Source organism: Cokeromyces recurvatus (assembly GCF_025118155.1).
Source record: "Cokeromyces recurvatus strain NRRL 2243 chromosome Unknown BX663scaffold_16, whole genome shotgun sequence".
Taxonomy (NCBI): Eukaryota; Fungi; Mucoromycota; class Mucoromycetes; order Mucorales; family Mucoraceae; genus Cokeromyces; species Cokeromyces recurvatus.
Window position 1 is genome coordinate 163,005 of NW_026251402.1, and position 22,179 is coordinate 185,183.

At 30.4% G+C, this 22,179-nt stretch overlaps 10 protein-coding genes across 10 annotated transcripts; 5 read left to right on the forward strand and 5 right to left on the reverse strand.

Annotated features, from left to right (window-relative positions):
- The first annotated feature begins 130 nt into the window (after window positions 1–130).
- On the forward strand, window positions 131–1,678 carry BX663DRAFT_90291 (uncharacterized protein). Its single transcript, XM_051532351.1, has 3 exons — window positions 131–311; window positions 388–1,030; window positions 1,154–1,678. Exons 1-3 carry the CDS (start codon window positions 282–284, stop codon window positions 1,309–1,311), a joined length of 831 nt encoding a protein of 276 aa, XP_051381823.1. The 5' UTR covers window positions 131–281; the 3' UTR covers window positions 1,312–1,678.
- On the reverse strand, window positions 1,295–2,932 carry BX663DRAFT_512578 (D-isomer specific 2-hydroxyacid dehydrogenase). Its single transcript, XM_051528028.1, has 6 exons — window positions 2,705–2,932; window positions 2,479–2,541; window positions 2,182–2,378; window positions 1,804–2,109; window positions 1,685–1,733; window positions 1,295–1,610 (listed from the first exon to the last, which is right to left on the reverse strand). Exons 1-6 carry the CDS (start codon window positions 2,838–2,840, stop codon window positions 1,390–1,392), a joined length of 972 nt encoding a protein of 323 aa, XP_051381824.1. The 5' UTR covers window positions 2,841–2,932; the 3' UTR covers window positions 1,295–1,389.
- A 14-nt stretch (window positions 2,933–2,946) lies between these two features.
- Window positions 2,947–4,236, reverse strand: BX663DRAFT_512587 (histone-fold-containing protein). Its single transcript, XM_051528029.1, has 5 exons — window positions 3,873–4,236; window positions 3,775–3,789; window positions 3,638–3,699; window positions 3,268–3,577; window positions 2,947–3,210 (listed from the first exon to the last, which is right to left on the reverse strand). The coding sequence occupies exons 1-5, from the start codon at window positions 4,125–4,127 to the stop codon at window positions 3,055–3,057; spliced, it is 798 nt and encodes a 265-aa protein (XP_051381825.1). The 5' UTR covers window positions 4,128–4,236; the 3' UTR covers window positions 2,947–3,054.
- An 80-nt stretch (window positions 4,237–4,316) lies between these two features.
- BX663DRAFT_512589 (putative integral membrane protein conserved region-domain-containing protein) lies at window positions 4,317–6,670 on the forward strand. Its single transcript, XM_051528030.1, has one exon. It carries the CDS (start codon window positions 4,522–4,524, stop codon window positions 6,622–6,624), a length of 2,103 nt encoding a protein of 700 aa, XP_051381826.1. The 5' UTR covers window positions 4,317–4,521; the 3' UTR covers window positions 6,625–6,670.
- Window positions 6,671–6,688: 18 nt separating this feature from the next.
- Window positions 6,689–8,269, reverse strand: BX663DRAFT_512591 (pyridoxal phosphate-dependent transferase). Its single transcript, XM_051528031.1, has 3 exons — window positions 8,060–8,269; window positions 6,785–7,970; window positions 6,689–6,732 (listed from the first exon to the last, which is right to left on the reverse strand). The coding sequence occupies exons 1-2, from the start codon at window positions 8,192–8,194 to the stop codon at window positions 6,951–6,953; spliced, it is 1,155 nt and encodes a 384-aa protein (XP_051381827.1). The 5' UTR covers window positions 8,195–8,269; the 3' UTR covers window positions 6,689–6,732; window positions 6,785–6,950.
- Window positions 8,270–12,056: 3,787 nt separating this feature from the next.
- Window positions 12,057–12,742, forward strand: BX663DRAFT_552756 (uncharacterized protein; the record flags this gene model as incomplete). The annotated part of the gene is made up of 2 exons (XM_051531395.1): window positions 12,057–12,243; window positions 12,321–12,742. 2 exons carry the CDS (start codon window positions 12,057–12,059, stop codon window positions 12,740–12,742), a joined length of 609 nt encoding a protein of 202 aa, XP_051381828.1.
- A 61-nt stretch (window positions 12,743–12,803) lies between these two features.
- Window positions 12,804–13,454, forward strand: BX663DRAFT_552757 (autophagocytosis associated protein; the record flags this gene model as incomplete). The annotated part of the gene is made up of 2 exons (XM_051531396.1): window positions 12,804–12,920; window positions 12,990–13,454. 2 exons carry the CDS (start codon window positions 12,804–12,806, stop codon window positions 13,452–13,454), a joined length of 582 nt encoding a protein of 193 aa, XP_051381829.1.
- BX663DRAFT_561900 (uncharacterized protein) lies at window positions 13,392–14,409 on the reverse strand. Its single transcript, XM_051531950.1, has 2 exons — window positions 13,853–14,409; window positions 13,392–13,752 (listed from the first exon to the last, which is right to left on the reverse strand). The coding sequence occupies exons 1-2, from the start codon at window positions 14,402–14,404 to the stop codon at window positions 13,654–13,656; spliced, it is 651 nt and encodes a 216-aa protein (XP_051381830.1). The 5' UTR covers window positions 14,405–14,409; the 3' UTR covers window positions 13,392–13,653.
- A 489-nt stretch (window positions 14,410–14,898) lies between these two features.
- BX663DRAFT_90495 (uncharacterized protein) lies at window positions 14,899–17,349 on the reverse strand. The gene is made up of 4 exons (XM_051532352.1): window positions 15,883–17,349; window positions 15,700–15,802; window positions 15,113–15,632; window positions 14,899–15,025 (listed from the first exon to the last, which is right to left on the reverse strand). Exons 1-4 carry the CDS (start codon window positions 17,195–17,197, stop codon window positions 14,999–15,001), a joined length of 1,965 nt encoding a protein of 654 aa, XP_051381831.1. The 5' UTR covers window positions 17,198–17,349; the 3' UTR covers window positions 14,899–14,998.
- Window positions 17,350–20,343: 2,994 nt separating this feature from the next.
- BX663DRAFT_436631 (uncharacterized protein) lies at window positions 20,344–21,917 on the forward strand (the record flags this gene model as incomplete). The annotated part of the gene is made up of 2 exons (XM_051523195.1): window positions 20,344–21,295; window positions 21,367–21,917. 2 exons carry the CDS (start codon window positions 20,344–20,346, stop codon window positions 21,915–21,917), a joined length of 1,503 nt encoding a protein of 500 aa, XP_051381832.1.
- Window positions 21,918–22,179: the final 262 nt, after the last annotated feature.

The window sequence follows — 22,179 nt, forward strand, 5'->3', positions numbered from 1 at the left end:
AAGTAAAAAAAAAAGAAAGAATTAAAAAAAAAAAAAAAAAATAGAAAAAAAGAAAGAAAAATCATACTAATAACGGTAAATTCTTGTTAATTGGAAATGATTTATGTTCTGTTTGAAAGGGATCTCCAATTGACATTGTTAAGCTTTCATCTCAATACCATTTAATTTTAATTACACTTAAAAGTACAACATGCCCTGTATGTCCTCAGTTACTAAGAATTTTGAATGCATATGGCTTAGATCTCGAATGCAATCATTATATTGATCCATTCACAAATGAAATGCGAGAAATTGATCCAATAGAAAAAAAGGTACAATATTCTATCATATCCTTTTTCCTTTACAAGTAATATGTATTGAGCTAATGAATCATTTCTTACATGATAGTTCTATAGATTACTTTTAAAACAGGATGCATATTATGTCATCCTTTGCCCTGGTACAGATGAAGAAGTGAGAGAAATTCAAGAAAGAACACCATTTTTAAATTATCCCTTCATTTCTTCTGAAGGTAACGGGAAAAGTTTAGCAAAGGCGTTAAAAGTACAACTATCTGAACATGAATTTATGCCTGCAATTTTGGAAATTGAAAACGAGACATTGTCGGTCAACACAATCTATATTGGTCGTGGTCCAGGCCTCTACTTTCATCGTTATTTATTTAAAAGATTAATTGATGCAAGATATCATCAGGAATCAAATGGTATTTGTTCACTTAGAGATGCACATGAAATCGTCAATTTGCTTAAACGCAGAGCAGTCAAATGTCAAGAAAAAAGACTTGTACCACCACCCAACTGGATAAATCATAGTACTTGTAATAACAATGATAAGACCAAGTTATCTACGAGCATAAACACGCTTGTAAAAGAAGAAATACAAACGATTGATGAAGGCACTACTACTATTCATTCAAGTAGTGAAAAGAGACTAACATCATCGTCAAGTATAAATGATTTACCTCCAGAATTATTTGAAATTATTTTCTCTTTTTTTGAAGATGACATAAGTTCTTTAGTAAAAGCTTCAGGTACTTGTCGAACATTTTATATAGCTATATGTCATAGTATGATAACATGTTTAAGAGCGCATGTTGCACTTTTAAAACCTGCTTTACCTCAATTGAATGGTCATGTTATTTGGGATGAAACAGAGGTCTCTGATCAAAGCCTTGATCGCTGGGAAGGCAATCCCGAAGGTATCCCTTATCGAGAATTATGCAAACGTGTATCTAAATTGAGATGTCTACTGTTTAATATTACTGAATGGACAAGCTATTGGAGTCCGCGTAGATTTTTTAGAAGCAAATAGATTTTTTTTTTCGTTCAAATCTTTCATTAAAAAAAAAAAAAAAGGTACAAACTACATTGTTTAATTTTTTAGTTTAGTTTAATATATAGAATAAGGGAGTTTTTCTTCTTTAAGACCAGCCAATATATTTTCAAGTGTCATATTTGCCATATTTTCTCTTGTTTCCATAGTTGCACTACCCACATGAGGTAAAATTAAACAATTGGGAAACGAATATAATTTATGAGTAGGTGGTAAAGGTTCAGGAGTAGTAACATCCAAGCCAACTGCGCCAATTAAATTCTCCTCAAGGGCCCGAACTATATGACAACCCTATCAGTATACATACACACACACACATATATATATATGTAAATCTTCAAATAATAAATACCTAAATCATCTTGTAAAACAATACCACCTCGAGCAGAATTAACAAAGACCTAAGTATTTAATAACGATGATGAGTTTAAATATGAATTATATACACATATATACATATAAATACATTACAACTGTTCTTTTCATCTTAGAAAAGGCTTTATAATCAAATAAATTCTCTGTTTCCTTCGTTAATGCACAACATACAACAATAACATCAGATTCAGTTAATAAAGTATCAAAGGGGACATATTTAGCATTCAGTCTTGCCTCTACTTGTTCGCTCTTTTTAGTTCGACCGCTATAGATAACACGAGAGATACCAAATGCTTGTAATCTCTTAGCAACTGCTTCACCAATACGGCCTAAACCAACAACGCCTAATGTTTTATTTGTAAATTGAGTTCCACATAACCATGTAGGGCCCCATTTACCCCACTACTTGCGTATATTATAAAATTAGTATATAAAGAGGGGGAGGGGAATATATCTGTTACAATAACAACATACCAAACCATTCTCAGCAGCTTGAATACATTCTTTAATTCTACGTGATGCTCCTAAAGCTAATAAGACAGTTAAATCTGCGGTTGAATCAGTCAAGACATCAGGTGTATATCCTAGCTTGATATTTCTCGATTTAACAGCATCCACATTGATATGATCATAACCTACACTCATTGTAGCAACCACTTTTAACTGAGGACCTATATATATATATATATTTGGAAGGAAGAAGAAGAAGAAGAAGGGATGCTCATTAAATAATCATCATAATCACTTAATAACTAAGAATATGTATCAAACCTGCTCTATCTAATAATTCATTATCAATTTTCTCTGTTAATAAGCAAAATAATGCATCTACGCCTAAATAAAATACATATAATCATATATACAATTATAATAAGTCATTGTTTTACTAGTCAATATAGACACACACACATATATATATATACATATATATATACATATATCTTTATATATACACATATAAATGTATATTTGTATTTATTTATATTTATAAACTTGCCCTGAATTTTTTCAAGTAAAACATCTCGAGGAATTGAAGAGTTTTCTTTCCATTGAATTAATTCAAAGTTTTGTTCTAACAAACGAGCTTGAGTTTTAGGAGGTAATAAACGAGTGACTAATACTTTAGGTGCCATGTCTATTTTGGATGTTTAGAATTAGCTAAAAAGTAAGTAATGAGAAATCTCGAGAGAGGGAAAAAAAAAAAACGGGATAAAATAAATTCTCTTAATTTAAAAGAACGCGAATTTTATAATTGGAATTCATTCCATTTTTATTATCAATTATTACGAGTAATATATTATTCTGTTTTCTATATGTTTTATGTTAAAAGCAAATATTAAAGTGAAACTAAGGTTGATTCGAACCAGATTTTGTTTGATCTGTTTCATATTTAATATGCATTTGTGGCGAAGGTTGTTGAGTTGTGGTAGCTTGTTGAGAAGGCTGTTGTTGAGCAAATTGTTGCAGATGCATTTGATATTGTTGAACTTGATCGTTAGTAAACTAATAAACAAAAAAAAAATTAGAATACGAAAGAATGTACCCCCTTATTTATCTTACTTGATGAGGTAATGCAGAGTAATAAGTTTGAGGATTCATTTGTCCAGCAGGATGAGATTGTGGTACGACAGGATTCGTATACTGAGATTGATAATAGGAAGTGGCAGCAGCAGCAGCAGTAGCAGTAGCACTGGGATTACCAGCACCTGCTGCATAAGCTGTAGTTTGATCATAAATAGCATGGCTTGTTTTTTGTGCTTCTTCCCTTGGCACAATATCAATTAAAAAATCACACATATCCGTTTTTGCAATGGCGGTTGCGATATCTGATCTTTGTAACGTACGTCTTTTATTCTCTTCAGCATGAACCCTAAACAAAATATATTCATAGTTAATCATACATTGTATCTATTTTACCTCTTTTTCTTACCATGCTCTTTTAGTTAGCTCAGTGATGAATATTTCACAACCTTTAGCAAATAAAATAGGAGCCTATCATTTTTATTTTATTTATTGTATAAGCCAATAATATTCAAATATAATGCAAAAATGAATATTTCAACTTACTTCTGCACTAATCATCTAATATAAAAGGAATCAAAAAAAATAAAATAAAAATAAAGTCATTATCAACCCTTGTTAATCTTTAGTCTTTTAAGAAATACCTTGACTTCTTGATCCGTTTTCATAACTTTTTTAATGCGAGCTAATGGTAAAGCGTGGTTTTTGAAATCAGAATTATAAGCTTCCGCTTTTTGCATTTCGTCTAACCAAAACTTTCCTAAATCAAACATGGGTTGTGCGGTAGATGTAGACACTGTCGTATTTAATTGTTGATAAACTTGATGATGTGGAGGCAGCGGAGGTTGAACATGTTGTTGCTGTTGGTGTTCTTCTTGAAGGTGTTGTTGGCTTGTCATTAAAATAAATAGAAAAACAAAATATTTTTTTTTCTCTCTTATTTCCTATTTTAGTGTAAAAAAAAAAGCAAACTATTTAGTTGATAATCTGTTTATATTATTATTGTAGGTGTATAAAAAATAATAATAATAATAATAATAGTGAAAAAATTACGATAAAAAAAAATGACGTAGAAAAAAAAACAGCTGTCACATAAAATTTGATTGGATTAAATATTATTCTTTTTAGCAAACAAACTGCTGTGTTAGTAGTTGTTATTGAATGCATAAATACATGTTTTCTATCAGTCTTTCTATTTTTATATAAAAAAAAATAATGTAGCTAAACTATTCGAAGTTTGCTTATAATCATTGATCTTTCTTTTGTTTCTTTCTATCTTTTTTTTATTATTTCATGATTGCTTACTTTTTTTCTTTACTTGTTGCTTATATTATTGGTGGAGTTACACTTATTCCATTGACGTTTATCTTATTTTATCATTGTCATTCAATATCATCCGAAAAGACACCTTCAGAATGGACTTCAGATAGTCTGGAAAAGGAATTTCATAAGACTGACCCAGTTAAAGGAAATCAACTTTACAAAACGGGCTTGCTACATGTTACTTTGGGTCAACAAACGATAGCTAAGACGGCATCCATTGGAGGTATTGTAAAATCCTGTTTATTACTAACAACAAGTAATAGCGGGAAACTTAACTCACCAAGGACAGTAGCAGCAACAGGCGATGAACAAAGTTCATCAATTAATAACGATAATTCTCTTAATCATTCTTTATTACCTCATCATTATTTTGCAGTTTTGAAATTGAATACACTTTATTTATACGATTCTGAATTACAATCAGAATGTAAAGGTATTATCCCAATCCATCATTATACAGTACAAATGTACCCGTTGGGTCTTAAGGACTATGAACTCTTTTCAAAGTCAACTAAAATTCAACTAAAAAACAAAAATAAAAAGAATATTGAAGAAGAAGATTATTTTATAAATTGTAGTCAGTGTATTGCTAAAGAGGATTGGTATTTTGCATTATTAAGGGCCAGTCAATTGGATGTATCTGTTTTACAAGAAAGCAGTAAAGATTCAACACGTTTTGATCAAAATGCTATGAATCACTTGATTTCAACTATTTATAGTTCTCCAAGTTATTTTGAGATGCAATGGTTTAATGCTTTATTAGGTCGTCTCTTTCTAGGAATCTATAAGACCGAACAAACAAAATCATTCTTTTATAATAAAATCTTGTCAAAAGTGAAAAAACTGAATGCAAGGAGACCCCCGTTTTTAGAAGAAATCAATTTAAGGTCTGTTGATAGTGGACATGGCGTACCTCAGATTAGTCAACCACGATTGATCTATCTAAGTCCACAAGGTGAATATACAGGTGATATGTATTTATTTTATGATGGACATTTTCGTGTTGAATTAGAGACAGTTCTAAAATGGAAATATTCAGAAAGGCTTCCACCTATTCGAGTTGATCTTGTTTTGGCCATTACGTTGAAATTGATTGAAGGAAAGATGATGATCAAAATTAAAGAGCCACCTACCAATCGTATTTGGTTAGGGTTTTATGAAAAGCCAAAAATGGAATGGCTTGTAGAGCCTGTTGTCTGGGAAAAAAGAATAGGATATTCTGTAGTGAGTAAGGCTATTCAATCCAAAATAGAAGAGATTTTAATAGAGACGATCGTATTACCGAATATGGATGATACCGTTTTCTTTCAAACAGCAGGTGTAGGTGGAATATTTGGTAAAGAAGAAGAAGAAGAAGAAGAAGGTATAGAAACAATAGTAGAGAAGTCGTCCTCATTATCTTCTCGTGGCGATGAAAGTATAACGAGTCCATCTTATCAATCTTTACCCGAACTTTATTCAACCCCATCTGAATTAATTGTAACGGCTGATTCTGTCTCTTTGCTTAGTAGTGATCATGTTACACCTGTAAAGAAGAAATGGTTTAAAAGAAAATCATCATTTACTGCAGCCTCTCCTCCATCTTCTTCATTATCTGTGGCTACCACATCAACATCACAGATGTTACCAGAAGAAGAAAATGTAAATACTGCATCGTACCAATCACTCAAGTCAGTTATGACACATACACAAAAAAAATCAACCTCGATGAGAGCAAGAAGTAAAACGCTTTCAACTCATGTCGATCATTCACTTGTTAATAGTAGTATTAATAGCAGTAATAGTAGCAGCAGCAGTAGTAGTAGTAGTAGTAGTAGTAATAATAGTAGTAATAGTAATAGTAGTACAATAACAGATACAAATAAGGTTTTCCCACGAAAGATATCAAATCAAACAAGTAATGAAGATGAAGAAGATATGAATAATGTAGCGTTTCATTCAGTTAGATTAAGTAAAAAGATGTTATCAATATCAGTCGAGAAACAATATCAACCTACTTCTTCAAGACTAAGGTCAAAGTCTTTACCAAGCACAGGTTTATCCGAGATTAATATCATACAACAACAAAAATGACATATTTTATTCTATATTTTCCAACGTGACAAAAAAAAAAAAAAAAAAAAAAAAGAAAAAAACTGTAATATACAAACAAATAAAGGGGAAAAATGAGAGTGAGTGAGAATGAGTGAGTGAGAATGAGTGAGTGAATGAGTGAGTGAGTGAGTGAGTGAGTGAGTGAGTGAGTGAATGAGTGAGTGAATGAGTGAGTAAGTGAATGTGTGTTGTGTTATGTATTTGCGTGTGTGTGTGTGTGGGAAAATAGATGTATACATACATGTTTATATGTATACATATTGTATGTATGTGTATGGTGTGTATATGTAATACACACATGTAGTTTAAATAGCTGTGGAAGGATAAGCTGCTTCAGCAGTTTGTTCAACAGTTTCAACAACTGAATTTGGAAGAGGAGGAGGAACGAAACCTGATTTCTTCTTGGTTTGAATTAAATCAGTTGCAATTTCTATAAAGTCATCAATAGCCTCTTCTGTAATTTGATAATGAAGTACAATACGAGTTGTTGTACCATGATTACTAAAGATCTTTATATTCTTTACTTTAAGAGCTTCGGCTAAATCAGATATAATGATACCAGTACGAACAGTATCAATAAAAATCATATTTGTTTCTACAGGTAATAAAATGTTCACACCAAGGCTTTCAAGATGCTGACTAAGCTTTCGAGCAAGAGCGTGAGTCTCTTTCATGGTGGGGACAACTGTATTAATACAATGACGAGCTGCTACTGCTAACATACCAGCTTGTCTCCAACCTCCACCCATCATCTTACGTATATGACGAGCACGAGTAATTAATTCCTTTGGACCCGTTAAGATGGAGCCAATAGGCGCACCTACACCCTTTGATAAACAAAGTGAAATAGTATCGAAATATTGACCGTATTCATTCAAGGGTGTTCCTGATGCTTCACTTGCATTCCAGAGACGAGCACCGTCCAAATGCATCTTGATATCATGCGCACGAGCGACATCATGAATTTTACGAATTTCTTCAATAGGCATAATGGTACCATTTAAGGTATTTTCAAGAGAGATCACTTTAGTAATAGCACCACATAAAGTATCTTTATTAATACGACTTTCTACTTCATCAGCTGTCATATAGGTGCCCTTAGCAAAGACAGGTACAACATTTGCTTGAGAATGATAGGCAATTCCACCACATTCATAATTAAAAACATGAGAACGAGAATCACATAAGACTGAATGAGGAGGTTGAAATAATAAAGAACGAAGACCTAATTGATTTGAAAGAGTACCACTTGTACAAAATAAGCCTGCTTCATGGCCCACTAATTTAGCAACATAATCTTCAAGTAGTTGACAATCTTCATCTGTCTATATAATATATGTAGATTAGATATAAGTATACAAGTGTATAAATATATATATATATATATAAAGCAGTATTCGGATATAGTATTTACTTGGTATACATCATCACCACGAGAGGCTGCCTTCATGATATCAAACATTTCATCTGTAGGAATTGTTGCTGTATCACTTATCATATCAAAAATAAATGATTTATCTGTGTTTCGATTTATACTAAGTGGTGACATCTTTGACTCTATAATGGAAAATAGCTCTACTTCTTCGTTCTTTTTCTTTCTTAGTGTGTATATGTGTAAAAAAAAAAAGAAAAAGAAAGAAAACAAAAAAAAAAGGGAAAAACTGCGGTAGATGCCGGGAATAAATATATATCTTTTTTTTTTTTTTTTTGATTTAATATTAGCCACAAAAAGAAAAAAAAAGTGTCTTGAATTTTTAGGATACATGTCTTATTGGACATCTTTAGAAGTTGTGTTACTTTTCTTTTAACCTCTTATTTATCGTTTTTTCTCACGTTTGTTGTTTTTTATTGGAGACTGATAATTTTCCTTATTTTGGGATTTGTCAGTTTCAGATTATTTAACCAATCATTTTGATCTTCGAATAAGGGTCCATTCTTCCTCTAGCCAATTTAGATTTGAATCACATAATACGACGATGGGTTTTATTAATATAACTGAAGGAATGGTCATCACCATTATCGTCGTAAGTTCTACATAATTATTCTGGGATTAATAATTTGGAAAAGGAAAGAAAAATGCTATAATAATCCTTTAAATAGATAAAAAGGGTAGTCATAGATTAGTATGTTATTACCAAGTCACTAACCAACAACCGTTGCCCTATTTTCTAAGAACGAGAAGAAAAATTTTATTATATCATACTAATTATTCCATTTACCCTTGAAGAATAAAGTGCAGTTAGTAAAACTAGCGATGCAATTATCAAGAAGAAGAACAAGCTTAATGAGTATTATTTTATTTTTTATTGAGTTGGTAGTGTGTTGTTGAGGAGAAAATATACAAGTATAGGGCAGGTATATATAAATGTTTATGTATATAAGTACCCAGTGACATGGATTTCTTTTTTCTTTCCCATCAGACTAAAGAGGCTTTGAACTGCAAAGTTTATACCAATGTGGGGTCTATGACAGAATATCAGAGATGAAGTAGTAATTTGTTGAGAAGTAAAATAAAATAAAATAAAATAAAAATCAAGCTTGTAGAATGGATATCCATTCTTGCATTGATTCAAATAGAATGTCATTCCTCTCGTTTTGACAAGCCTGCCATTAGTCAATTGCTTAGCTAAGTTATACTACTCTAGTTATGCACAAACAATTCAAGTATACAAATAAACAATCGAGAATTGTTAGGCGGATGCTGATGAACATAAGTTGATTTATAGTTTAAAAATGCTTTGGTTGGCACTATCTTGTACAGACTTTGCTGTATTTATACATCCTTCAGACATTATGGATATTTTGTCGAGATATTATAGAAAGGGATAGGATTACTATACAATAATATTGGATGTATTAAGGAGATATGATTTCAGCTGTAGTCTAAATTTTAGCTCTATTTTTTGTCAAATGGAACTAAAATAAAAATAATAATGCCTTAATTTACTATTCATACTAACCAATATAAATTGTTTATTTATTTTTTTAACCCTCAAATTATAGATAAAATCAATCAATCAATTATCAGCACTACTTTGAGCGCGCCTGACCGATATGATATTATCTTCTGATATAACAAGGTCTGTTGGGTCTGTGTGCTGCTGTCTTTACCCTGAAGATATAATACGGATTGCCTCGCATAAAGAAATGCCATGTTTGTAACCATATTGTAAAGATGATAATCTTAAATAAAGGTTATCGCTCCTGTGATTGATATTTAAACTTGATTTATCCAGATGGTACTCTATTACTTCCATTTAATACCATGGTATATCTTTCTAAAACCCAACTGCTCTGGCACAACAACGTAATGCTAATATGGGTAAAAAGATCATAATAGAATAAATGACTAGTATTGGTGTCAATTTTACTTGTTTTAATCAGTTACTCTCAGTTCATTTCTATGTTCGTTCAAATAGTACAGGAATCAATTAGATGATGATCTAGTAATTAGTGTTCTTAATTTAGATCACATAAAGAAGCTTAAGGTTTGTTAAAATGAATATATCCGATGCATCTTGCATGGTTCGGTCAAAGTGATGCTCTACCTTGTTCAACAATTATCAATGATTGATCATATTGCTATTTTGCAAGGTAAGTTCCTTTAGGTTTACCTGAAACTATTTTGCTGTCTTTGCTGCTGCCCTACCTTCAGACATCTGTTAGTCGTTCTTGCTAGCTGATGATGACCAAACGAAGAGCTCTCTCGGACAATATACTATTCTATCTTTGGATATAAACTTGATCATGTAACAATTTCAGGCAACCCATCTACAACTCCCCTATGATGATCTTTGTGAAAATCCTACTTTTTAAATTGTTTCCTATTCTAACTATTCAAGTTTCAATTTCCTAATTACTAATTATCCTTATTGAATGTAGGTACACCTCTTTGTTGGCATCTTGGCTGATTATTAGATGGTAAATATAAACGTCCTATATATTATCCTATTCTCACTCTCGCTTCACTTGTGTTCATTCTCTTGAGTGTCCTTCTCCTCCTCCCTCAATATGCATAATCAATATATTATTTACCTATCCTTCTTCATTTCTGAATCGGCTATCTCTCCAAAAGTCTCAATTTTCACAGGATGCTCTCTTATTTTTTTTTGTCCGTTTATTGGCTAGCCATTTTCTGTATAATGATACTGAATAAAGTAAATTATTTATTTCATGTTTTAGTTCTACCTTCTCAAGGTGCCCAACTGATAAAATGATCGTATTGACAGTAGTGGTAACTATTTCAATTCCTGTTTCTGATTTCCCTTTATTGACTTTTTTTTTTCCTTTTTGATGCTTAAGAGGGAAAATGATCTGAGCAATATAGCATTATATAAAGCTGCTAGGCAATCAATAATTATTTTATTTTTTGATCCGAACAATCTATTGATTTATTTATTTTCGTTTTTGTTTGTTTGATAAAAAAAAAAAAAAAAAAAAAAAAAAAAAAAAAAAAAAAAAAAAAAAAAAAAAAAAAAAACTGAAAATAGTAATAAAATCAAGTAAAACTTGGAAAGAAAGAAAAAAAAAAGCTTGGAAATCGAAAATATCCAAAAATTAATATATTTATATATTTTTAGTAACTAAAACCATGGTTAAGGTTTTATTACATAAATTTACCAATAGATAATAAGACTTCCTGTCATCTATTTTTATCAGTTTTCTATGTAATTAAGGAAATTATTGTTGTCCTGGAAACAACTAAATTTAAATCATCATTTATGCCGCGGAAAATGAATTTCCATTCTTTTGAAAAAAAAAAATGCTGCAAAGTAACAATAAAATGAAACACTATGCATGTACAAAATAAAAAAAAAAAAAATCAAGATATTTAGAAGCTAGATTTGCTTGAAGCAATAGTGCCATTCACTATAGATATTAACTCGTGCAAGAAGAAGAAGAATAGTAAGCTGAGCTTTGTTTTAAATAAATATAACAATAATTAAGTGAAACCTGGAATATTGAATAGCAGTAAAGGACGAAAGAAGAAGAATAAACTTGTCATAAAAGTAATAAAGCTATTGTCTTCTTCTTATTATCACTAATTTCTTTATCTATTGTTGTTTAAATAGAGAGCATATATATTAAAGTCTAACTAGAAGACGATGTTGTATGTAATCTATTTTATCTTCTTCTTTTAATGAGTTCTACCTATTTTAATCTATTTTTAATGTACACAAGAAAAAGGCGGAGTCTAAGCCAACATAGCCATTGCTGCCGTTATCTTTTTTTTCTTTTCTCTTTTTTTTTTTTTTTTTTTTTTTTCTCTGGTTACATGATATATATATATATTCTGCATGGCTCGTTGATCTTCTTCTTCTTCTTCTTTATATATTTTATATCCATATTTAACTATGCTTTTATTTAACATTGTTTTATTCTTTTCTTTTATTGTGATATCTATTATTGCTATGCCTATTTCTTCACCACAGCAAATACAATTTAATAAAAAGATATCATCGTCAAGCTATTTAAATGAATTAGAATTGTATTATAGTAAAATAGTCAACAATGTCATTGACTCAACTTTAAACGATATATTTGAATCAGCTCCAGAAACGTATTTAACAATTCATGAATTACAGTTTATTGGAAAAGGTAGTATTTATAAATAAGAATGAATTAGAACTTTATCTTTAAACTATTTCCTCTCTGCTTCTGCTTCCTTTTGATAGATCAATGTCAAACCTCACTACAAGGTTTTATGCAAACCCTTCAATATTATCTCAATAATAATAAGGTGAAGAATGATTTATTACCTTCAATTCGACCTTTACTACTTGACCATGATGATAAAGAAAGCCTACAAGAATTCAATGTGTATTTAAGTAAACAACTCAGCTCAATACTTGATCCAGAAAACTTATCTCGTCAAATTATTCAAAGCTTTTATCAATACTCAAAAAATGAGGATAATAAATGGATTCTTTTATCTAAAATTTGGAAATTAATAACAGATAAGAAATCGATAAAATCAATCCATCATGAAAGAAATGAATCATTAGCGCTGAAAGCTTGGTTAAACTCATGGTTAATGAATATTCAATTCATCTTGAACAATGAATTTGATTCTCAAATTAACTCTTTATTATTATAATCCTTGTATTATTATTATTGTTAATTTTTGTATAAAAGTCAGTTTCTTTTTCTTTATTATCATGTCTTTTCTTTCAACTCGAGCTGAATTTGAGGCTTGTCTTTTACAATTCTTTAATGAATCCAATGCATGTTCTTCAGAAATAATAAAATGGCACTGGCAAGAATCTCAATCTATTGTATATTGTGTTCATTATTAAATATGACTCATTACAAACTCATCACTCAAACATCTTTCTTTCTATTAGTTAAAGCAGACGTATCTAAAAAGAAATACAATTGTTTTATTAAATAAACCAACCATTGATTATACTTCTTTCAACTTGAATGAGAATCAACTGATTGAAGAAGAAAATGATCCTTCAATTATTGATCAACACATGACAGATAATAGTATTCAACTTGAACATCACATTGTCTATTCTACAAGTTATCAAGTGCCTGTACTTTATTTTAAAGCCAATTATAATAACGGGACGCCCTTGAGTCACGCAGAAATATATAAATATATTATATCTGAAGTTTATCAGCACATTGCCCTGTCTCAGAACGAACATCCCATTTTACTTGAACCTTTTTGGTACATTCATCCTTGTGATACGCGTACTTTAATGAAAACCTTTGAATTCAAGTCTTTAGATTATATAAAAGTTTGGTTATCTGTATATGGTCCGATGGTGAAATGTTCAATGTCAACAGACATGTTTAAATAATAGTAATAATAATAATAATAAAAAGGAGGGGAAATAAAGCAAAGACATACACATATACATACATGCATACACACATATATACACACATGCATACACACATACATACACACATACATACACACATATATATATTACTATAGAAGATTATTGTTGAAATGATAAAAATAAAGAAAATGCTAATAGTTGATTAAGGTGTTTGTTAACAGATATCATTATTTCTAAGTGATAAAGTAACGTCTGTAGTAGTGATTTCATTATTAAAGTTTTTGTTTTTCACAAATCGACCCACAAGTCCCGCCTAAGATAATAAAAAAGTTAAGAAACAATAAAAAAACCGTATTCTTTCCCCCCCCCGGAAAGATGGTTTTTCTTTTCTTTCTTTTTTTTTTTTTTTTTACCTTTAATTTCCCATGTAAAGGCTTTTTATTCATTAAATAATCAACTAAGCTCGGTCTTCTTTTATTTGTTGTTTGAGGAAGGTCTGTGGCTGTTATTGGAGAAGGCTGTAAAGATGAATTTAAAATACCATCACTGCTACTATCTTTTGAATAAATAATAATATCTGGAGCTTCATCGTCATTATTATCTTCTTCTTCTTCTGTCTCAATTGTTATTGTTTTAGGCTCGTTTGTATTTAATAATGATTCATTTTCTTGTTGCATAATAAGTCCTTTTGATACCCAAGGTTTACTTAGAATTGAAGCATTAGACGCCACCTCAGAGTGTTCTGACCTTGTTGTTCCATGATGAACAAGGATAGAAGAAGGTGAAAGAATGGATTCATTATAAGAGTAAAGTGTAAAAATGGAAGCATTTTCATCTGCTCCATGATTAACTATCATAGAAGATAAATCATGGTTATCATTGATTAATGAACTTGGATTTTCTTCTCTTGTTGTTGTTGATGATGATTTTCTCCACCACCATTTTGACACAGAATTTTTATTCATGATTGAAATAGATTAAAGAAGAAGAAAAAATAACGCTTTTTTTTTTCCCTATTTTTATATTATTTTATTTTAAAAAAAAAATTATGCAGTTGTTAAAAAATTCTAACCTTATTTATCATTGAATTAAAGAAAATGACAATGTTATTTCGGTAGAGATAATACAAGAAAAATAAAGAATAAATAGTATGCTATACAGCAACCTATTAAATAATCCAACTAGGTAAATTCGGTAGTCTACATATCATCACTTCTATTACTGCAACCCATCTATTACATTCTTCTAGTGATTCACAATTAAACTGAATCTGTTCTCCGTTATTAAATATTAGTTGAAATCCATATCTTAATTCATCTTGGCTTGAATTCTCTTCATTCTCTTCTTCTTTATTCATCATGATCACAGTTTCAAGTCGATCAAGTAAAGAAGTTGTCTTTGCTCTACGTTGCTTAGACCTTTCTACAATAATAAAATTATCACGCACCAATTTATTGACCTGCGAAATAGGTATTTTATAAAGTGCTTGTTGATGCTCAGATGTATTATTATTTGGATAAGCAAATAAATATCCTCCTGTCAATTTAAAATATCGTCTCTTAAATATCTAACCAATTTTTTTTTGTCTGTAAGAATATATACATATATATATAGGCATGTTTCATATAAATATATATGCATTCTTTTTTTTTTTGTTTTTTTTTTTGTTTTACCTTTGTATCTTCATTTAATTGGAATAAATAGCCTGTTTGCCAATCTGTTTGATAAAAACGTTTTGCATTCAAAGCATCTATGACTTCTTCTATATCTCGAGGAATATAATCACCATGGGTTGTAATATAAAGGCATTCGATATATAATTTTCCTACAGCCTTCTCTCTGACTAGGGTCGAATGAACTGATTTAGTTGACTTCTTTCGTGTAATTGAAGATGTACGTCCCAAGAGTGAAGAGGACGATGATGAAGTGGTTGATATTGAATAAGGCTTATACCAATTATTAATAAGCATCAACGCTGCAGTCTGATCTATCCCTTCATGAGTCATAAATCGACTAGCTGAAAACACAGTTTGACAAATGGAACCCTCTTTTTCATGCACATAACGATCCAAATCGGATATTGATTTTGACTTGTGATACCAACTACTCTGACCATGTGCTTGATTTGTCTTTTTGTAATTTGTAGCGACATGAATTGTAATTACTATTTGTTCATCAGGATCTATATTTTCACTAAAAAAATGTATATATTTTTTTTAGAAAGACTTATACTTGAAAGTATATAAAAAATTAAATTTACATTTTCATTTCATGATTCATATTGATTGTATGTGCCATTTTTTTGTCAAGCGATTTACTTTCTATATTTTTATATCGAATGCTACAATAAACATTGGTATAATCTATTTGAAATAAAAAAAAAATAGGTATGTATATATGAGTTTTAGTTTAATTTCTCTTTCTTTCTTTCTTTCTTTCTTACCATTATCAATTGGAAAATCTAAATTCTCAGCTTTCAAGACTTTAACAAAAAAGAATTGCCTTTTTTGACGATTGTGAAGATGTAATGATGAATTAGAAAAAGAGAGGGGTACGATGGTCTGCTGTTCTTTTAGAGTTGTAATGACATGTTCATCCTTATTAGAGATAGAAAGGTATTTTTGTTCAAAGGGAAAGGTTAATTGAGGTGGTTGGTATTCGGTATAGGGTATAATCTCTTGGTTATAACGTCTTGCAAGTTCACTATAAACTGATTTTTCAAAATCAGTTTCAAGCTCTACCATATTCTGTTTAAAGATGGCGTCTAAAGAAGGCTCTGGTGAAGTAGTAGTTGTAAAAGAGGTATCACTATCTTCACTTGGATTATCAATTATATAAATGGATGAAAAGGAAGGGTCAGTAGATTCAGGCCCATGCTCGTTGCTCTGATTTTCAGGAATACTTTCTTGTCTTTCTTTCATATCATTTAATTCAGGAGCAACAACACTAAATATCTCTTCATCTTCTGAATCACTGATGACTTTATGTGGATTTGTTTCTGTAGAGGGGTTAAAGGGCGTCGACATCATGGAAGACTCTGTTTTCATAGTATGAGGGAAAGAGGGAGTGTAGTTTGATAAGTGAGGGTTTAAAGCCATCTCCCTTTGTATTGTTTCATGAATCAAATGCTCAGCTAATTCTAACGAGGGAGAGTTTTCGGTATGTTGAAGCATATCATTCGAAGATACTTCTTCTCGAGAAGATGGATTTAAAGAGTACCAATAAGCTGGTTTTATGGTTGATACATGATGATGATCATGCCTCCTTTGCTGAAGTGAATCATGACTTGTATTCTTTGATATCTTTTCTGATATGGGTGGCACATGGAATGAACATGATGATGATATTCCTTCTTCTTCCTCAGAACTTTCTAATAATAAATCGGATAAAAAAGAGAGAGATGATGATGATGATGATAATGAAGAAGAAGAAGAATAAACAGGTATAGTTCGTACTTGAATATCATCCAGGTTAAAAGTGACATGACGTTTTATTTTCTTTTCATTAACTTTCTGAATATCTGGTTCACTTGTAGTTGGTTTTTCGTAAGTATTAGATTGAATAGCGAGGTCAGTAATATGTATGCTAGATATAAACCCTTGTCCTATGATAGGTTGTCCATAACTACTATGCTTACTGTTACTATAAGCGCTATTACTACTACTACTACTACTACTACTACTACTATTACTACTACTATTACTAGTACTACTATTATGTGAAGACAGACTGTTTCTTGTTAGAAACTCATTAGACATTCGCAATGTTGGAAATTATAAAATACAAAACTTGTAAATAGAAAATAAAAAAGATAATTATTAAAGAAAAAAAAACAGATGAATTTATACAACAGCTTTGAAACCATTATTATTACTACAATTACGAAAAGCATGAAACATCAAAGGTACAATCTACTTCATTTTATTTATCTTTTTTTTTTTTGTCTTTTTTTTTTTTCTTTTTTTTGTCTTTTTTTTCTCTTTTTATTATTATTATTATTATTCAATTATCAACGTATATTTGCACATAGTTAAAACGAGTCATTTTCCTTTATTTTATTTTATTTTATTTTTTTCACCTTGAACATGGACTGCACTGTTGTTAAAATTAAAAAAACGAGTGGTAGATTTCCTAATTTGTAATGCATCCAAAACATGAATTTAATTTAAAGTTACTGGCATCGCCTCGGAGTAATTTCCACTCATAAATATTATATTTAGCGCTGTCTATAAATTAATAAAATACACAGGTGAAATAGAACATTACCAGGTAGTGATAGTACTGGACCATCAATGAATATGAAAGATGACTAAGATAAAAAAAAATTTTCTTCTTTTAGAATCAAAGGGAGGAAAAAAAAAGGTACTGCTATGACACAACTAGTTTTAATGGGAGGAATCTTCTATGTCCTGGTTGTAGTAGCAGCGAATTTTTATGATAAAAGCAAGCAAGCAAGTTGGTGAAGGATTGTACAAATGATTCGTCAAAGAAAGTATAAATGTGAACTATTCATGTTAATACTGCCAAAAAATATTCATTATTATCTTGCTAATCAAAGCAGAGCAGCTATATTCAAAAAAAAATTTTTTTTATCATATAACTTCTTGTAACGCTTTTGATGTTATAAAAAGAAAACCTCTCTCTCTCTCTCTCTAGATTTAAAACGAAAATACTAGTAATACAAGTAACACATCTAGAAATATAATATACTCGATACTTTCAAAAATATGTAATATATCTTCCCAAGAACGAATGGTGTTTATCAAGTAAATAACGTTTAACATGTAAAAGTAATTGTAGGATACTTTCATTTTGAATAATAAGAAAATAAACGTCGAGTAAATGATCCAAAACCAGAGGAAAGTAAAACTACTATTTTGACTAAATCTTATATATAAAATGAAGAACCTTCTAGTAGACAGTAATAATACTAATAAAGAAATATCACTTTCTTCATTTGTAACAACAAGTGCCAAATTGAAAAAAAAAGGAAATAGTCCTCAGGAATGCAACTATACAGTTCTTTATCTATGTAATAGACTCTAACTAGATAAACAATAACTAAATTGTTGATGCAATAAATTCAAGACCTATATAAAGTATGCTATCATAGGAGGGGGGTTTTTTTTAGCATTTAGTAGCAATATATTCTTACTTTATTGACACAATTAGAAAAAAAAAGTTAGAATAGTTAATTGATACCTAAATTAAGGTAGCCATAATAAAGACAAACTTCTATCATGCCATAACATAATAATTCAGTAGCTTTTGAATAAAGCATGTTAAATCAGTATGTCTAATCTTTGGCTGGAAAGAAACTCTTTGATTATAATAAGATATACCCTATTTATACTTTAATGTGCAAGCGAATTAAATTAACCTATATGATTACATTATGCATAAATTATGCAAAAAAAAAGAAGAAAAAAAAAAAAAGAAAAAAAAAATCAACATTATATTACATAAACATTGTTAGTAGACTTGTATGTAAAATAAAATAAATTACAACAGCACGTATATAAGACAATTAAATAGCATTCATATTAAAATATAAATCTGGATTTTAGCATTTTAAGGAGACACCATGAATGTTTATTTCCGGAGATTTAACGAAAGAGCATAATGTAAAGTTTTTTTTTTTTTTCTTGTTGAAAATGAAATTAAATTTTTCTTTTTTCTTCTCTTCTGATTGAAGCAAATAAAAGCATATTCAATTTAGCAGCAGAGAAAAAAAAAATGGCATATAATTCAATAGGTGAAGGATCTTCATCATCAGCAAGAAAACCGCTTATAGATAAAAAAGGCAAAGATAAATATACAGCGGATCAAACTTATCCTTCGCATGAAGAAGGAGAAGAAGAAGAAGAAGCAATAAATACATCGTTATCATATGGTGCAATATCATCTAATTCTTATCAAAATAATAATAATATTAATAACAGTCGTTCACAAAAAACATGCACATATATAACCATTATAACTACAGCTTGCTGTATTCTTGTTTTATTCTGTTTATTATGGTTTGCACCTAAATTTGCAGAAAGATCAGTAAAGGATGGCATAGGATTCAATTTTCAAAAGGCATCCATTCTCAATGTAACTGATGACAATATAATTACTATGCATGTCATGGGAAAAATTGAATTAACACCGACATTATTTAATCTACAAAAAAAGATCAATACCTTATTTGGAAAAATCGGTATTCAAGATAGTACACTTCAAGTTCATTACGAACAAGAGTCTAAAAGTAATAAACAGCAAGAAGATATTAGTCTTGATGCTTCTTCTTTATCAATAGGCTTCATTGACCTACCTGCTTTAAATTTAAATAGTACATCACATGTGACGGCTTTTGATTTTATCACTCAATTTATGATTGATGATACAGACGCATTAATGGAATTTTGTAAAGACGCTGTAATTGCAAAGACAATTATGTGGCGAGTAACTGGTCCGTTATCAGTAGGATTAGGCTGGTTACCGTTTCATTCAAATATTATTCTAGACAAGACAGTTGGATTAGAAGGTAATATATATATATATATATATATACATATATACAACATAATAGGAGTATATTTAGTATTATGCTTTGATAGGTATGGATGGTTTGAAGAAAACAAATTTACAATCCATCTTATTTCCTGGGCCACATCCTTTGGGAGGAATTGAAGTTTCAGGTCAAGTGGGTATCTATAATCCTTCAAGTGTATTAAGTTTATCTCTTGGAAATATGGACTTTGGTATCTTTTTACCTGCATTAACTCCAGAAGAGAAGGATTTACAAATCGCTGTAGTTCAAGCAAAGAATGCAGATCTTCAAGGTCATCACATGAATTACTTTGAAGTCTCTGGTCGTACAATGCCAATTCCGTCTAATGATTCTAAAAGTCAGCAATTAATGGATCTATTTTTAACAAACTATCTTCATGGTAATTCAACTAAAGTACATGTATGTGGTAGTGAATTTGGGCCTAATGATAAGATATCCATCAGTACTACCACTACTACTACTACTACTACACCACGTTGGCTACGAAAGGCTTTACAATCCATTGTCTTGTCAGTTCCTTTTCCAGGTGCTTCTGAAACAGATTTGATTCAATCCCTTGAATTATCAAATATCAAGATTGATTTTTCGAGATCGGGTAGATTACTTATATCCGGTGATGCCCTTGCTATTCTTAAAAAGCCTGAAGAAATGCAATTTCATATGGACGTTACTCAGATTCATCCGACTGTATTTTTATTTTTAAATAAAAATTCTACTAAACCATTCGCAACAGTTAAACCTGAAGAACCTTGTCCAGCTAAAACTGAAGAAGGGAATGGAATTAATTTACCTTTAGGAAAGATGAAAGTGATCTCAACCTTATCTCGAGCTCCATTTAAAGTTTTACCCAATGGTCAAAAGGATTTTGAAGAGTTCTTGGATCGAGTCTTTCATCAAAGGAAAGGGAGAGTTTATATCAAAGGTACATCAGATGCGACAGTAGAAAGCGCCTTTGGGCACTTGAATGTCCATGATCTTGCGTTTAATGGAGAGATTGAAACTCAAGGTTTAGAAGGCATGCAGCATCCTCCTCCAAAAGTGAAATCTTTATCTATCATTGCAGGCTATAATGAAGCATTACTTGCCAACACAGAAATTGAAATTTATAGTCCATCTAATGTAAATATAAATTTAGGTGAACTTAACTTGTATTTACTTTTTAATGGTCACATTATTGGAAATACAACTATTCCAGACTTTATCTTGGCCCCTCATGTTTATAACAATTTGACTGTTTCTGCTTGGCTTTTCGGTAATGATGAACATGTTATTGATTTTATTGGTCAATATATTTCGAATGGTAATTATCAAGTATATAAAAATGTATATGTATATATATTATAACTAACTGAATTTATTATACGTATCAAGGTATTCACAGCCTCAATAATGCCACTCTCACTATTTCAGGTCAACATCCAAATGCTACAAAGTCAAGATTTTTAAATAATTTCATAAAACACTTGACCTTTGATGTACAAATACCACCATTTGATAAAGATCCTTTGTTAGCAGACTGTCAAATGAATATCTTATCCTCAACGGTAGTGATGAGTTTAAGGAACCCCTTTCCGGGAGTTCTCATGACGATTAATAAAATTAATGCCTCTGCAACGTATCAAGTATATGAAATTGGTAGGATGGAAGCTAATTTTGAAGATCGTGGAGAAGGCTGGAAAGGTCCTGTTTTATTACCACCACCTCATTGTGATGATGATCATTGTAAAGGAGTTATCATAAACTCAGAAAAGATACCCGTCATGACAAAGAAACTAGGCTATGATGCTATCAAAAAGGCCTTGGGTGGTTCCATTATAGTTTCAGTTGAAAGCCAAGTTAGTGTCATGATTGATGATTTTAAACTAAATGATTTACAATACCATCAAAGCAATATCACTACTAAAGTGAGAAAACGGTTTTAGAAATAAATATCCATGTATTTCTTTTATTACGTTATGTAGTAGTAATATCAGGCGTATATCTTTTTATTTTACAGTATACATACATATAATATGTATTTTATTATTACAAGTCATTTTTTTTTATATGGTCATCTAAGAACTCTTTTCTATTTCTTTGTTATCTACTTTCTTTTCCTTTTTTAATGCAAGGCGTTTTCGTTTCTTGGAAGCCTCAATCATTTCCCTGAAAATAAACAAAAAAAAAAAAAAAAAAAGCTCCCAT

Bases quoted from the DNA above. Each gene is read 5' to 3' on its own strand.
- BX663DRAFT_90291 (XM_051532351.1), top strand. From the start codon at position 282: ATGCGAGAAATTGATCCAATAGAAAAAAAG. The intron at 312-387 runs GTACAATATTCT...CTTACATGATAG, and splicing joins TTGATCCAATAGAAAAAAAG to TTCTATAGATTACTTTTAAA. The intron at 1,031-1,153 runs GTACTTGTCGAA...GGGATGAAACAG, and splicing joins TTCTTTAGTAAAAGCTTCAG to AGGTCTCTGATCAAAGCCTT.
- BX663DRAFT_512578 (XM_051528028.1), bottom strand. From the start codon at position 2,840: ATGGCACCTAAAGTATTAGTCACTCGTTTATTACCTCCTAAAACTCAA. The intron at 2,110-2,181 runs GTATGTTGTTAT...ATACGCAAGTAG, and splicing joins AAGCTGCTGAGAATGGTTTG to TGGGGTAAATGGGGCCCTAC. The intron at 1,611-1,684 runs GTATTTATTATT...GTTGTCATATAG, and splicing joins TGTTTTACAAGATGATTTAG to TTCGGGCCCTTGAGGAGAAT.
- BX663DRAFT_512587 (XM_051528029.1), bottom strand. From the start codon at position 4,127: ATGACAAGCCAACAACACCTTCAAGAAGAACACCAACAGCAACAACAT. The intron at 3,578-3,637 runs GTAAGAAAAAGA...TATTTTGTTTAG, and splicing joins GAGCTAACTAAAAGAGCATG to GGTTCATGCTGAAGAGAATA. The intron at 3,211-3,267 runs GTAAGATAAATA...TTTGTTTATTAG, and splicing joins ACTCTGCATTACCTCATCAA to TTTACTAACGATCAAGTTCA.
- BX663DRAFT_512589 (XM_051528030.1), top strand. From the start codon at position 4,522: ATGATTGCTTACTTTTTTTCTTTACTTGTTGCTTATATTATTGGTGGA.
- BX663DRAFT_512591 (XM_051528031.1), bottom strand. From the start codon at position 8,194: ATGTCACCACTTAGTATAAATCGAAACACAGATAAATCATTTATTTTT. The intron at 7,971-8,059 runs GTAAATACTATA...TATATTATATAG, and splicing joins GTGGTGATGATGTATACCAA to ACAGATGAAGATTGTCAACT.
- BX663DRAFT_561900 (XM_051531950.1), bottom strand. From the start codon at position 14,404: ATGAATAAAAATTCTGTGTCAAAATGGTGGTGGAGAAAATCATCATCA. The intron at 13,753-13,852 runs GTAAAAAAAAAA...TTATTATCTTAG, and splicing joins CTTTACATGGGAAATTAAAG to GCGGGACTTGTGGGTCGATT.
- BX663DRAFT_90495 (XM_051532352.1), bottom strand. From the start codon at position 17,197: ATGTCTAATGAGTTTCTAACAAGAAACAGTCTGTCTTCACATAATAGT. The intron at 15,633-15,699 runs GTAAATTTAATT...ACATTTTTTTAG, and splicing joins ATGAATCATGAAATGAAAAT to TGAAAATATAGATCCTGATG. The intron at 15,026-15,112 runs GTAAAACAAAAA...ATATTCTTACAG, and splicing joins AATTAAATGAAGATACAAAG to ACAAAAAAAAATTGGTTAGA.